At 43.2% G+C, this 13,613-nt stretch overlaps 1 protein-coding gene across 2 annotated transcripts in view; it reads left to right on the top strand.

Moving 5' to 3' along the window:
* CD99 (CD99 molecule (Xg blood group)) overlaps nt 1–13,325 on the top strand; it is a 106,121-nt gene extending 92,796 nt beyond the window's left edge. For both annotated transcript variants that reach the window (XM_068269936.1, XM_068269937.1), the window contains one exon: nt 9,114–13,325. In XM_068269936.1, the coding sequence (XP_068126037.1) occupies nt 9,114–9,139 (26 nt within the window). In that variant the 3' untranslated portion in view covers nt 9,140–13,325. The remainder of the gene's footprint in view (nt 1–9,113) is intronic.
* Nucleotides 13,326–13,613: the final 288 nt, after the last annotated feature.

The raw sequence follows: 13,613 nt of genomic DNA, 5'->3' as shown, positions 1-13,613 counted from the left end.
TTTTTTTTAGTTTTTTCAACTTGTTTCACAACAAAAGCTGTTTGACAATTGTGCTGCATAAAAGACCACTGTTGAGCGTGTGAATGAGGCTTAAAGGATACCCGAGGTGACATGTGACATGATGAGATAGGCATGTGTATATACAGTGCCTAGCACACACATAACTATGCTGTGTTCCTTTTTTTTCTTTCTCTGTCTGAAAGAGTTAAATATCACATATGTAAGTGGCTGACTCAGTCCTGACTCAGACAGGAAGTGACTACAGTGTGACCCTCACTGATAAGAAAGTCCCCTTTTTTTATCTTTCTTGCTCTCAGAAGCCATTTTCTGCTAGGATAGTGTTTTATAGTTGGAATTTCTTATCAGTGAGGGTCACACTGTAGTCACTTCGTGCCTGAGTCAGGACTGAGTTAGCTACTTACATACCTGATATTTAACTATTTCAGGCAGAGAAAGTAAAAAAGGAACACAGCATAGTTATTTCTTTGCTAGGCACTGTACATACACATGTCTATCTCATCATGTCACATGTCACTTCGGGTATCCTTTAACAGACAATTTTTGGCAGATAATTGGACAGATAGTTGGTAGGTGTGTATAAACCTTAAATGTAGCCATACATCTAGTGATTCTGATTCAGTCGACAAAGCGATCAACTTTATTAAGGAATCAACTTTAGTGTGGTTGATCGAAAATCGATAGACTAGTAACCCACACACTACAAGCGATATCCTATGCGATTCACCTTCACATTTGATTTGACCGATGTTATGTCTCCATGCTCTGAATGCAAAAATCGATTGAATGGCATGTAAACAGTAGCCAATTCAAGTAAGCTGGTCAATTCTACATGAAATCAGCCACTTTTAATGGATTGGAAATTCTGAAACACACTATTCCTTCTCGATTCCATAAAATGATTGAATTGAATGGTCGATCGTACTGCAAAATCGCTAGATGTATGGGCACCTTAAAGAAAGTCTGAAGCGAGAATAAATCTCGCTTCAGACCTCATAGATAGCAGGGGCATGTGTGCCCCTGCTAAAACGCCGCTATCCCGCGGCTCAACGGGGGTCCCTGGTCCCCCAAATCCCCTCCGTGCAGCGGGGGAGCGCTTCCACATTGGGGCAGGGCTAACCGCCCACGCGTACCTCCGCCTCTCCCCCGCCCCTCTCAGTGAACCCCGCCCCTCTCAGTCTTCCTTCACTGAGAGGGGCGGGGGAGAGGCGGCGATGCCCGTCTGATAGACGCGCTGTGAGGCAGGGCTGCAGCCGTTAGCCCTGCCTCCAGGAAGAGCAAAATCTATGACCAAGTTGGTCGTAGATTTTGCGGGGGTGGGTTTGGGGGTGAAGGGAGCCCCGTTTAGCCGCGGGATAGCGGCGTTTTAGTAGGGGCACACATGCCCCTGCTAACTATGAGCTCTGAAGTGAGATTTATTCTCGCTTCAGAGTCTCTTTAATTCTGCTTCCTGTAGAGCAGAATATTTCCTCAGTGTTGAAAATCGTGCTTTTCTTTGTCATTTAATCTGATAGCTGCAGGAAGGGGAATAAAGCCAATAATACATTAAAGGAATAATGTAATGGGGTCAGTGGAAAATGAGTTGAACTTACCCGGGGCTTCTAATGGTCCCCCGCAGACGACCTGTGCCCGCGCAGTCAGTCACCGATGCTCCGGCCCCGCCTCCGGTTCACTTCTGGAGTTTCAGACTTTAAAGTCTGAAAACCACTGTACCTGCGTTGCCGTGTTCTCGCTCCCGCTGATGTCACCAAGAGCGTACTACGCAGGCACAGACCATACTGGGCCTGCGCAGTACGCTCCTGGTGACATCAGCGGGAGCGAGGACACGGTCCCGTGTGTATATACATATATTGCATAAAATACAGCAATTTTCAAATCTATACATTATTTTAGGACTGTCATGCACTCTATAAAATGCATGCGTAGCTTTGTTTCTGACTGGTGGTTGATTTTATTGCACCAAATTGCTATTTGTTTGCAGTTTTCTGTTAGTATAGCTTAGTGTTTATTCAGCTGACCTTCTGTCTCCCAGCCATTGATTGATGCCATCCTTTTGTTTACTCCACACTAATATGCTTTTAAAATAGGCCTACATTCAAATGCCGGTAATTGCTTCCTCCTCTCTGGATGGCTCTGCCCACTATCTTGAAGTAATACATTTCATTTTCAGATGTGGGGAAGCTATTCCATTTCAATGCATTTGGTTTTAAGATGTTATGTATTACGTACCTAAGGATAAAAGATAACAACATAGTTTAATAAGGCTTAAAGCGGATCCGAGTTGAAAAACTAACTATAACAAGTAACTAGTCTATATATCTTATCTAAAGTTTATATAGTTTACACAGCATATCTAGCTGCAAACAGCTTCAAAAGTTTCTGATTATTTATTCTTGTGATACAATGAGGGCAGCCATGTTCTGTTTGTCACATTGTCACAGGCTGAGGGCTGGAGATGCTATCAGCTTGCCTGTATATAAATTCAGTCTCCTCTCCTCCTCCCTCCTCCCCTCTGCCTCTGAAATCAATGGCTAGTAACCTCCTCCTGCCCAGACTAAGCTCCCATAAGCCCTTGCTACAGTGCCAAGGCACTGTAAAAAGCTGTGGGCAAGGCTTGTTTAGTTTATAGGGAATTAGAGTATTAAAACAAAACAAAAAAAGTATTTGGCTTGAGGAATGCCCTATAAACTATATGAAAGTAAACGTTTCTCTTGGATCCACTTTAAATAAATACATGGATGCTTAGGCAGTATAGTAAAATGTGCAATCACATACACAGTCCAAAAGCCACATGAACCTAAAATGACTCAAGGTGCCCTCACCGCCATGGATAAACAGCCCATTTGTCCCCTAAACAAAGGGGAGGTCAGTGAAAATAGTAGAAATGCAAAACATGCAAGAAAAGATCAGAAGAACTTCAGATAAGTCATGGCCTAGGAGACTGGTCCTATTCTAGTCTCTGATGACCTTGCATAGGGGGTCCCCCATTTCAGCAAGTAGAACAACACTGGTACTGTCAGTGCAGTCAGGATATAAACTAACAGTGTAAGAAGTGTACTTTGTGGTCCTTTTACTCTTGGATCTGGAATCCGGGACTGATTTCAGGAGTCGTCACAATAATAGGTAGAGTCTCCTCCCCAGCTTTTACCTGCAGTTGATGCAAAATATATGTTGAAGGAGGGGGTACTAACGGCCACCCAACCGGTTTCCCATACTTCTAATGCAAGGGTCACCAACCGCTGGTGTGAGAAAGAATTCTTAGACATGCAGTTCAAACCGTACACGGGCAGACAAGCTCAACAATCCTCTGCAAAGCAAACCTATCTCCACGTGGAACTAACGTGGGCTTCATGGCGGGAGTGTGCAATGACATCTCCCACCTACATGTTTTGTGCCCAATGGCGCTTCATTAGAGTGTGGCTACTAAAGGTACAGACCTCTTATTAAAGACAAGTTACTCCCCCCCACCTGTATATGCATCGCCACATCACACCAATTAATGACATGGGTGGAGCTAACATAACACATGGTAGAGCATAAAGTATTTGTCATACACAAAATTTACATAGACAGCTCTAACTAGCTTCACACAGCGTATAGCATGTAGCAGGCAAGGCCGCACACATACGTCTCCATACAATAAAGTAGGCGACTCAATACCACCACCGCCTCAAGCAAAGGACCACCGAAAGAGGGCTGGGGAGTTTACGTGCCTCCCGCTTTGCTCCCAAATAGTCAACACAGCACACAAATTGTAAGATGCAAGATGAAATTATGAAGAAGGGTAAAGATATGAAATTAACATTAATCAGCTAAGTAGACTTAAAGAAAACCTGAACTGAAAATTAAAAGTCAAAATAAGCATACACAAGTCATACTTACCTTCCATGTAGTCTACTCCTCAGTGTCTTTCTCCTGTCCCACATCCTGTTTGTTCACTGTGATCAAGGGAATTTTCCATCCTCCATTTTGAAAATGGATTACCCATAACAGCTTTCTGGTCAGCACACAGTTAAACTGTAACATTGCCTACTTGAGCCATAGGGAAACATGGACATTTCTTGGTACATCAGTTTTCCTCTCAGCTATAACTGACAGCAACTGATATTTTACTGACAGCAACTGATATATTTCAGATCTGACAAAATATTGTCAGAACTGGAAGGGATTATTGTCAGAAGAAAATGGTGAGCTTCTGAGAGGAACTGATGGCAAGGTACCTACCGTATATACCCGCATGCAAGCCGACCCGCATATAAGCCCCCCCCCCCCAACTTTTTCCTGAAAACCCAGGAAAAAATGATTGACCCCCATATAAGCCTGGGGTAGGAAATGCTGGCCGTGTGATTTCCCCCCCCCCCCCAGTGTGTCCCAGTATAGTTAGTATAGTGCCCAGTATGGGTAGGTAGTGCCCAGTATAGCTAGTATAGTGCTCAGTATAGCTAATATAGTGCCCCAGTATAGCTAGTATATTGCCCAGTATAGCTAGTATAGTGCCCAGTATAGCTAGTATAGTGCTCAGTATAACTAGTATAGTGCCCAGTATAGCTAGTATAGTGCCCCAGTATAGCTAGTATAGTGCCCCAGTATAGTGCTCAGTATAGCTAGTATAGTGCCCAGTATAGCTAGTATAGTGCCCAGTATAGCTAGTATAGTGCCCAGTATAGCTAGTATATTGCCCAGTATAGCTAGTATAGTGCTCAGTATAGCTAGTATAGTGCTCAGTATAGCTAGTATAGTGCCCAGTATAGCTAGTATAGTGCCCCAGTATAGCTAGTATAGTGCAGTATAGCTAGTTTAGTGCTCAGTATAGCTAGTATAGAGCCCAGTATCGCTAGTATAGTGTCCCAGTATAGCTAGTATATTGCCCAGTATAGCTAGTATAGTGCTCAGTATAGCTAGTATAGTGCCCAGTATAGCTAGTATAGTGCCCCAGTATAGCTAGTATAATGCTCAGTATAGCTAGTATAGTGCCCAGTATAGCTAGTATAGTGCCCCAGTTTAGCTAGTATAGTGCTCAGTATAGCTAGTATAGTGCCAAACGTCTGTTATGCTGGGTACACACAATGCATTTTTTGGGGGGGGGTTGATTTTCCATCCGATCGATTTCTGATTCGTTTCTGTTATCTTTTCTTATCTATTTCCATTCACTTCTATGAGAAATAATCTGTCGAACCATGTATCTAACACAAAATTATATGGTGTGTACAGCTTTATGCCGGGCACACACAGCTCGATTTTGCCGCTTGGTCATTTCGCCGCTCGATTCCGCAGTCAATTCTCTTATCTTCCCCTCTTTTTTCTTATCTTTTTCCATTCACTGCTATCCGGAATCGGATGTACAAGCGACTTCTAGTGATTTGTCCAACTAATAGACGTTCACACATACAGTCGTTTGATCAGTCAATTAATCTAGTCCATTGTTCTATCCAGTCCATTGTCCATTTTCAAGTTGGTTAAACGACATGTAAATTAGGATATCAGCCGCTTTGTTGGTCAGTTTGTACAGGACATCTGAATGACTTGTTGTTTGCACTTCAAGTAGTTCAAACAACCAGTTTAACCCCCCTGGCGGTATGAAAAATTCCGCCAGGGGGCAGCGCAGCAGTTTTTTTTTAAATCATGTAGCGAGCCCAGGGCTTGCTACATGATAGCCGCTGCTCAGCGGCATCCCCCCGCCTGCTTCGATCGCCTTCGGCAATCTCCGATCAGGAAATCCCGTTCAAAGAACGGGATTTCCTGGAGGGCTTCCCCCGTCGCCATGGCGACGGGCGGGGTGACGTCCGCGACGTCGGGACGTCATTGGTAGTCCCGATCCACCCCTCGGCGCTGCCTGGCACTGATTGGCCAGGCAGCGCACGGGGTCTGGGGGGGGCGCCGCAACGGATAGCGGCGATCGGGCGCGGGCCGGCGGCGATCAGTGTGCTGGCGCAGCTAGCAAAGTGCTAGCTGCGTCCAGCAAAAAAAAATTATGTAAATCGGCCCAGCAGGGCCTGAGCGGCACCCTCCGGCAGCTTACCCCGTGTCACACACGGGGTTACCGCTAAGGAGGTTAAATGACAATCAGGACATTTGTACGCACCTTAAAGGGAACCCGAGGTGAGAATAATATGGAGGCTGCCATATTTATTTCCTTTTACGCAATACCAGTTGCCTGGCTGCCCTGCTGGTCCTCTGCCTCTTATACTATCAACCATAGACCCTGAACAAGCTTGCAGCATGTCGGTAGTATTGTCAGAACTAACAAGATTGGATGCATGCTTGTTTCTGATGTAAATCAGTTCATTACTGCAGCCAAATAGATCAGCAGGACTGCCAGGCAAATAGTATTGTTTAAAAGGAAATAAATATGGCAGCCTCCATATCACTCTCACCTCGGGTTCACTTTAAGGAAACAATGGTTCTTGATTAATTTACTTTTTCTCCTAGGTGATATGTTCACACTCTATCAATAAAATGCCCTTTAAGCCACCAGCAAACAAGAAAATACTCAAAATAATTGATATCAATTTCATCTACGTTTTGGTACCTTTTCAATTGCAGAGTGCAAAAGTTATATTAAACAAAAGGTGAACAATTATCTCCTAGGAGAAAAGTGAATTGAATAAGGAACAATAGGGTTGATTCCCAAAGGTTACTTATTTTTCACCTTAACTGTAAAGCTGCGTACACAGGCAGGCAGACTGGCAGACTGAGCGGATCTGCCGACAGACTGTACACACGCACTACTGTCGCTGGAACGCCCGCTCAGCGGGAGGGTCTGAAGGACCCGTCGTTCATTGCCGTAGTGCGTGTGTACGCACCTTAAGGAGTGCTAATGCATGAGATAAACAAATAAGAGATAATTCATGAGATAAATGGATAAGGAGAGATAAACCATGAGTTCTGTCAACTAAGAAGAGCTAAACCATGAGTTAAGTTAGATAAGGAGAGGTAAACCATGAGTTATGTCAATTAAGGAGAGGTCAATTGTGAGTTAATAAATAAGGTGAGATAATTTGGTAGAAAAGCTTTGTGAGTCAGACTTGAATTCATCAAAAGCTGTTCGATAAAAAAACAAGATCTTAAAATATCGCATTCGGTATTTTAGACTTTTTTTTGCTTATTTATCAAGATTTTCACAGTTGCGGTAGAAGTTTGGCAATTTACCAAAGCCCAATGACAAAAATATGTTCAATAACAGCAGAAGAGTAAGCTGTTTCATGCAGTGACAGCATTACACTAGTAAGAGGCATCCTGACATCCATTTAGATGTACATGTTTGTTATACTGCCTCTGCTTGCTCTAAATCTGTCTATTATTTAACTGCCACAGCTTAGATGAACTCCCCAGAAACATCTAAGGGCTAGTTCCACTAGTTCTGCATCAGTTTTTCTGCATCCAGATTTCTGCATGTGGCTATGGGAAACGATGCATGATGCAGAAATCTGCAAATCTGCAAATCGCGTTTAGTGGAAACAGGCCCATAGGCATTCTATTGGAGTCATTTTTTTTCTGCATCCAGAATCCGCATGCAGTGAAAACAGGCCCTTACACATGCCATGCTTAGGTGATTTCCCCCCCAGCTCCTCTGCATCTTCAAACAAGCTAATGGGTTAAACGGCCAAAGGGTTTCAGGGGAAGCCTTTGTTCCGTTCTCTCTGCTCACTGCCTTGGGGGTAAAAAGTTATCAGATCTGATCACAGGGACTTCCAGGAGACAGGGGCTGTTCCTATTGGCTTCCTGCTCATGTTAATCTGTGGGATAACCACACGGAAGGCATTCAAATCTGGTTTTCACCACCTCTGAGCTGCCGGTAATAATCAAACCTGATGCTGTAACCTTGATGAATTGACATTTACTGACATTTGTTGAGATATTTACCGAATAAGTTGGTAATTTACCTCACTGCTCGGTAATTTCAGGTTTTCATGCGGTAACAGCCTTGATGAATTGACATTTTTCTAAATGCTTGGTAAAGTCAGCTGTTTTCTGCATTACTGAATGCGGCAATGCTTGATGAATTGGGGCTTGTGAGTGGTCTAAAAGTAGGCCTAACTAAAGTACCACTACATTAGAAAGGAATGCATTCACCAACAGAGCTACTGATAAAATGTATTACAATATTAAACAATTTTGATCATTCAAGTGATTTTCTTGTATAAGGCCCATATAACACTACTTGCACTCTGCGACACCCCGTATTACACTTCCCTGCCACATCCTCGCCGCAAGTCTATGGAGACTTCCACACTTCATGCATTGTGGTGCGCCGGAAGTATCCAAACCACCACAATACCGATGCAAAGGCTGCAGCTTGTTGCCATATGATCCGTGCCTGCTGCATGAATTATGTGGCATGGCGAGTCAATGGGTGACGCAGTAAGTGTAAATGACGGGAGCGCAGTACGACGCAGCGCATATGCATGGACTGTCAGTAATTCGGTGAAGTACTTCATGTCCTGCAGGACGTATGTCACTGCGCAGGGGCGGTGCTATAGATATGACCCTGTCGTTGCACTGTTGTTTAGGGGCATATGAATATTGATTTCTGCAATGCTGTGGTAGGCTTCCCTGCCGCGCGATCACTGCATAGCTTAGGTGTAAAAGGGGCCTGAAAGTTAAATCATTAAAGGACCACTATGGCGAAAAAAGTAGGCAGTTAAAATCTGACAGAACTGACAGGTTTTAGACCAGTCCATCTCCTCGTGGGGGATTCTCAGAGATTTCTTTGTTTTCAACAGCATTCCCTGTACAGCAGTTATAAAGTCTAACTGACAAAATAGTGTGCAAGTGAGTAGGGAGGCTGGCTGGTATCTTAGTATTTTGGCAGTTAAACTGTTGTTCAGGAAATGCTGCTGAAAACAAAGAAAACCCTGAGAATCCCCCCATGAAGAGATGGACTGGTCTAAAACCTGTCGGTTCGGTCAGATTTTAACTGCCTACTTTTTTTTTTAGTGGTCCTTTAAAAGTGATACATTGGTAAGATTTCAGGCAGAACTTTATTTTTTTAACTATTTATATAGTGCTGACACATTCCCAGTATCTCTTTATGTTCAGCATACGCTGCCTTGTCTTACCATAGTTTATAATTATATTTTTGTTTTATCTTTCAGCTCAAAATACCTTACTTGAAAAATAAAGGCTGGAAGTGAAGATGCCATCATTCCTTACAGCAACGCCAGTCTTGGAGGCAGAAACGCAGAATGTTTTCCACCAATGCTTCTCAGGCACTGAAAATTCAATAGTTCTGCTTGGAAATGGTTAACAGGATTTTGTGGACTTTTTATACTAGAATTTGTGTCCCTTTTTAGATTTGTGTGGAAAACGGAGTATTGTTTGTGTCTGGTGATGTTGTACCTGGAGTGTGTCCGATGTTCTTATATTATCTCTCAGCCGTGTAACTTTGGACATTTTAGTGAAACCAGAAACTAGTCAGAAATACTTTTTTTTTTTTTTAATTTCCTAGATTTGCCATAAAATGAAATGTAAAATGAGTTGTTAGCTTCTCTATGTCCAGAAAAGTAAAAATTGCAGGGTTGCAGTAGGCTGACGTGTGCTGCCATGCTGTGAATATAATAGGGTATCTTTTCCAAAGGAAAGTGTGCTTTCCTGTGCTGCACAGACGGGGCTGGTGGCAGATGTATATTCTGCAGTGTTCCTGGGACTGGAATGCAGCCATCATACTCTATAAGAAGGAGCCCTGTTTCTGGACTCCTCTCATTCAGCCTGCATCGGTCTTCTTGTCAGTGTGTGCTTCCTGGTTTGTCTGCATCAGGTTGCCCTACAGGACAGGAACAGTCCGGAGCATTTTAAGGGCCGGTTCACACGGACGCTTGGCGGCATTTACTGCTAAGTGTACAGGACTCTTCGGCTAAATGATCCCATTCAAGTGAATGGGAACGTTTAACATTGCGCGATTTCCACCGATTGCGCAAAGGCGGCGTTCCGATCCCGATTTTCACCATCATTTCAGCCGGCCCTAGAAGCCACATGCGGCTTCCAAGGTCGCCTAGCCGACGCGTCTTCATGTCCCCTTGCGTGGTCAAACCCTCGATCGTAGCGGGACGCCAACAATCGCCGCACCCCCCCGAACGTGGCATCAAAGGACAAGGAGGCCGACGGAAGCCGCCTGCTGTCCATGTGAACCGGACCTTAAAGGGACACTTAAGTCTCTGGAAAAAAAAATGAGTTTTACTCACCTGGGGCTTCCAGCAGCCCCCTGCAGCTGTATTGTGCCCACGCAGACTCCATCAGATGCTCCTGGCCCCGCCGGCAGCCACTTCCGGTTTCGGCGACAGGAGCCGACAGGCCGGGAACGCGAGTGATTCTTCGCGTTCCCAGCCACAATAGCCCCCTCTATGCTGCTATATTCTATAGCAGCATAGAGGGCGCCATTGTGGCCGGCAACGCGAAGAATCACTCGTGATCCTGGCCTGTCGGCTGCTGGAAGCCCCAGGTGTTTTTTTTCCAGAGACTTAAGTGACCCTTTAACCACACAAACACCTGGAAAATTTACCCGGTCTGAATACAAATTCACCTTACATATACTTAGGCATTAATATTGTCAGCAGAAAACTAAAACTACTCATACTTTTGCAGGTTAGGTCGTTTTAGACGTAATCTGACAATAACTGGCTAATACCTACAATTAATTTGTCTGCTCTGAAACTGAACATCGCCTATCGCCTGTTGGTAATAACCACACAAATACAGTGTTTGTGCGTGCATAAGATAAGCAGACACTTTTGTTGGGTGCCCATTGCTTGGAGGACTCCAAAGCCTGAGTACAAAGGAAACAAGCAGTCTTGTTGACCAGAGAAACCAATGAGTAAAACGAATGAGTGATTCTGATTGGTTGTTCTGGATAATTGCTACACCTTTTGCTCTTATTTGTTTACACTTTTATCAGTTAATCAGTCCCTGTATCTCTGTGAGCTATGAAGGAATCCATCTGACGCTGAGTATATGATTTGCTTGTCCTATCTGGTTATCTGGTGAACAATATACAGTGGTTCTTTTACATCTGAAGAGTGGTCTAGGGGTGGAATGTGGGGAGTTTCTATATCTTATAAAAATGTCACAGGCCACAATATTCTGCCCTTGCACTAAGCAGTGGGATCCTTATCATATTCCCCATTTACTTACCAGCATTTAGTAGACAAGTCACAATGCACCTCCCTCCCATGTAACTAATAAGGGGCCGGGAGGATCCATTTATTGGTTCATTGTTGGAGTGTTTAACAAGGACAAACAATTACATATATATGCTCTATAGTAAGATTCCCCAACATTTTTCCTACCTGTAGTTCACCTATACATCTAGTTTTCAGGTTTTCCTATCTAAATTTCTCCTCGCTCAATACTTTATTATAATGCAATAACTACAAACTTTCTTCCATGCTTGGGGAGACTCGCTCATACAAACTAGAAGAACAATTGAGCTATTATCCACTGCCAGAGGTGGTGCCTACTTTCAGTAAAAAGATTACACCTAATTGGTAAAAAGATTACACCTAATTTGTTGCAGTGAGAGACAGCTTAATTTTTTTTTCTGGAAAACTGTGCTTAGCCTTAGTTATGCTTAGTATATAGATTTTTTTTAATATTATGCTGGATGTCAATTAAATCATGCAAGTAATAGTGATGCTTTCTGTTCTTCATAATTTATGTTGGTATTCCGTAATTTATGGTTTCCCTCTATTTTGGTTCTGGTGACACCCAGGACATTGGGCGAGACAATGAGCTGGTCTTCCTGTTCCTCCTCTCTATAGTAGCATATGAAGAATGCCCTCCTAGAGGTTAGTGACAGTCTCAGTGGGCTCTCAGTAGGTATATATGGAGGATGTGCTCCGATGTGGAAAAACAGGAAGCTCAGCTCGCTGAGTATCACCAGAACAGAAGATGAGGGGAAACCTCATAAGCAGCAACATAGAGGATTAACCTGTTGTACAGAGCCACTTCAAACACAATGCAATGATGGGCAGTCTTTGATAAAAATAATAGTAATCCTGCCCCTATTAAGAGAGTGCATTCCAGCATGTGTGGTTAATAAAGCAAAATTCCACTTAGTTGTTCTGTCACTTAATATTACATCTGGATTTAAGTTATAGATTTCTGGGGGGTTTTTTTGCTGAAAAGTTAGGAAAGGTCTAATAATCCAGCAGCTTGTAAGAGAAGGCTGAGGAAACAAAAGCTGCAAATCCTAATTGTGGTACTCAAAGCCGTGCCATTGCAAGCTGGATTGTGATTGGTTGAGACAGGCACTAAGTGTTGTTTCTCAGCTTGCTTTATTGGACCTTATGGGTTGCATTGAATTTTCTTGCCGTAAATACCTCTAAATTTCCTTCATCAGTATTCTATTTCTTGTTGTCTCTTTAAAGGGAACCTAAACTGAGGAGGATATGGATTTTTCCTATTAAAATAATACCAGTTGCCTGGCTCTCCTGCTGATCCTGTGTCTCTAATGCTTTCAGCCACAGCCCCTGAACAAGCATGCAGATCAAATGCGCTGACTGAAGTCAGACTGGATTAGCTGCATGCTTGTTTCAGGTCTGTGATTCAGCCACTACCGTGGCCAAAGAGATCAGCAGGACTGCCATGCAACTGGTATTGTTTAAAAGGAAACATCCATATCCCTCTCAGTTTAGGTTCCCTTTAACGATCAAGCCTCCTGACTTTTCTTAGAAAACACAATACTCTAATGTTGGGTACAAAGAATGCAATTTCTGGTCTGATCGACTGGTAATCCGACAGGAAATTGTATTGTGTGTGCATGTCCAAATTGTTCCCGATTGATAACGGCATCAATAGGAGCAGGGCGGACAAGCTGGAAATAATCACCCGATTCCCGTCGATCGGACGCGAAATAGCATGGTGTGTACCCAGCATTATAGTCACAGACAGTACGAGATACAAGATAAAGAGATCACCAATTTTTAAGATACCGGTAACATCATTGCTTTGTGGACCGCTGTAATTTTACGCACTAAACATTCAAAGTAACTACCATCCAAAACTATATAAATACTTTTTAAGTGGAGTTCCTATTTATGTGATTATTTCAGGCATCAGTGCTTTTTGTTTGCAATATAGAGGAGAAATCTTGTAGTAACATGACCAGTCTGTCCTGAACTATGCAAAATGTACTTGCAACATTACACAAGTGCGAACAGTCATGGGTATCATATGGACAGAAAGGAATACGCTGTATGTTTGCATAGCCATGTGGTAAAATCCTTTGCTCTTAACTGTTTCTTCTTTAAAACTTGTCAGTTGAATGTCATAATGTACTCTAGTGAATAAAATTGTTCCTTTTTTTTTTTTAACTGTTTGTGGTTATTTACAAAGATTAAAGAGGAACTCCGACCAAGAATTGATCTTTATCCCAATCAGTAGCTGATACCCCCTTTTACATGAGAAATCTATTCCTTTTCACAAACAGAATATCAGCGCTGTATGGCTGATATTGTGGTGAAACCCCTCCCACAAAGAAATCCTGAGTACGTAGTCTTAGCAGTTTCCTGTCTGTGAACCTTGCTGCATTGTGGGAAATAGCTATTTACAGCTGTTTCCAACTGCCAAAAAAACATGCAGCAGCTACATCACCTGCCAAC

Source organism: Hyperolius riggenbachi, chromosome 2 (genome assembly GCF_040937935.1).
Source record: "Hyperolius riggenbachi isolate aHypRig1 chromosome 2, aHypRig1.pri, whole genome shotgun sequence".
NCBI lineage: Eukaryota > Metazoa > Chordata > Amphibia > Anura > Hyperoliidae > Hyperolius > Hyperolius riggenbachi.
The sequence above is the reverse complement of the archived record's forward strand: the minus strand, read 5'-3'. Positions and strand labels throughout refer to the sequence as shown.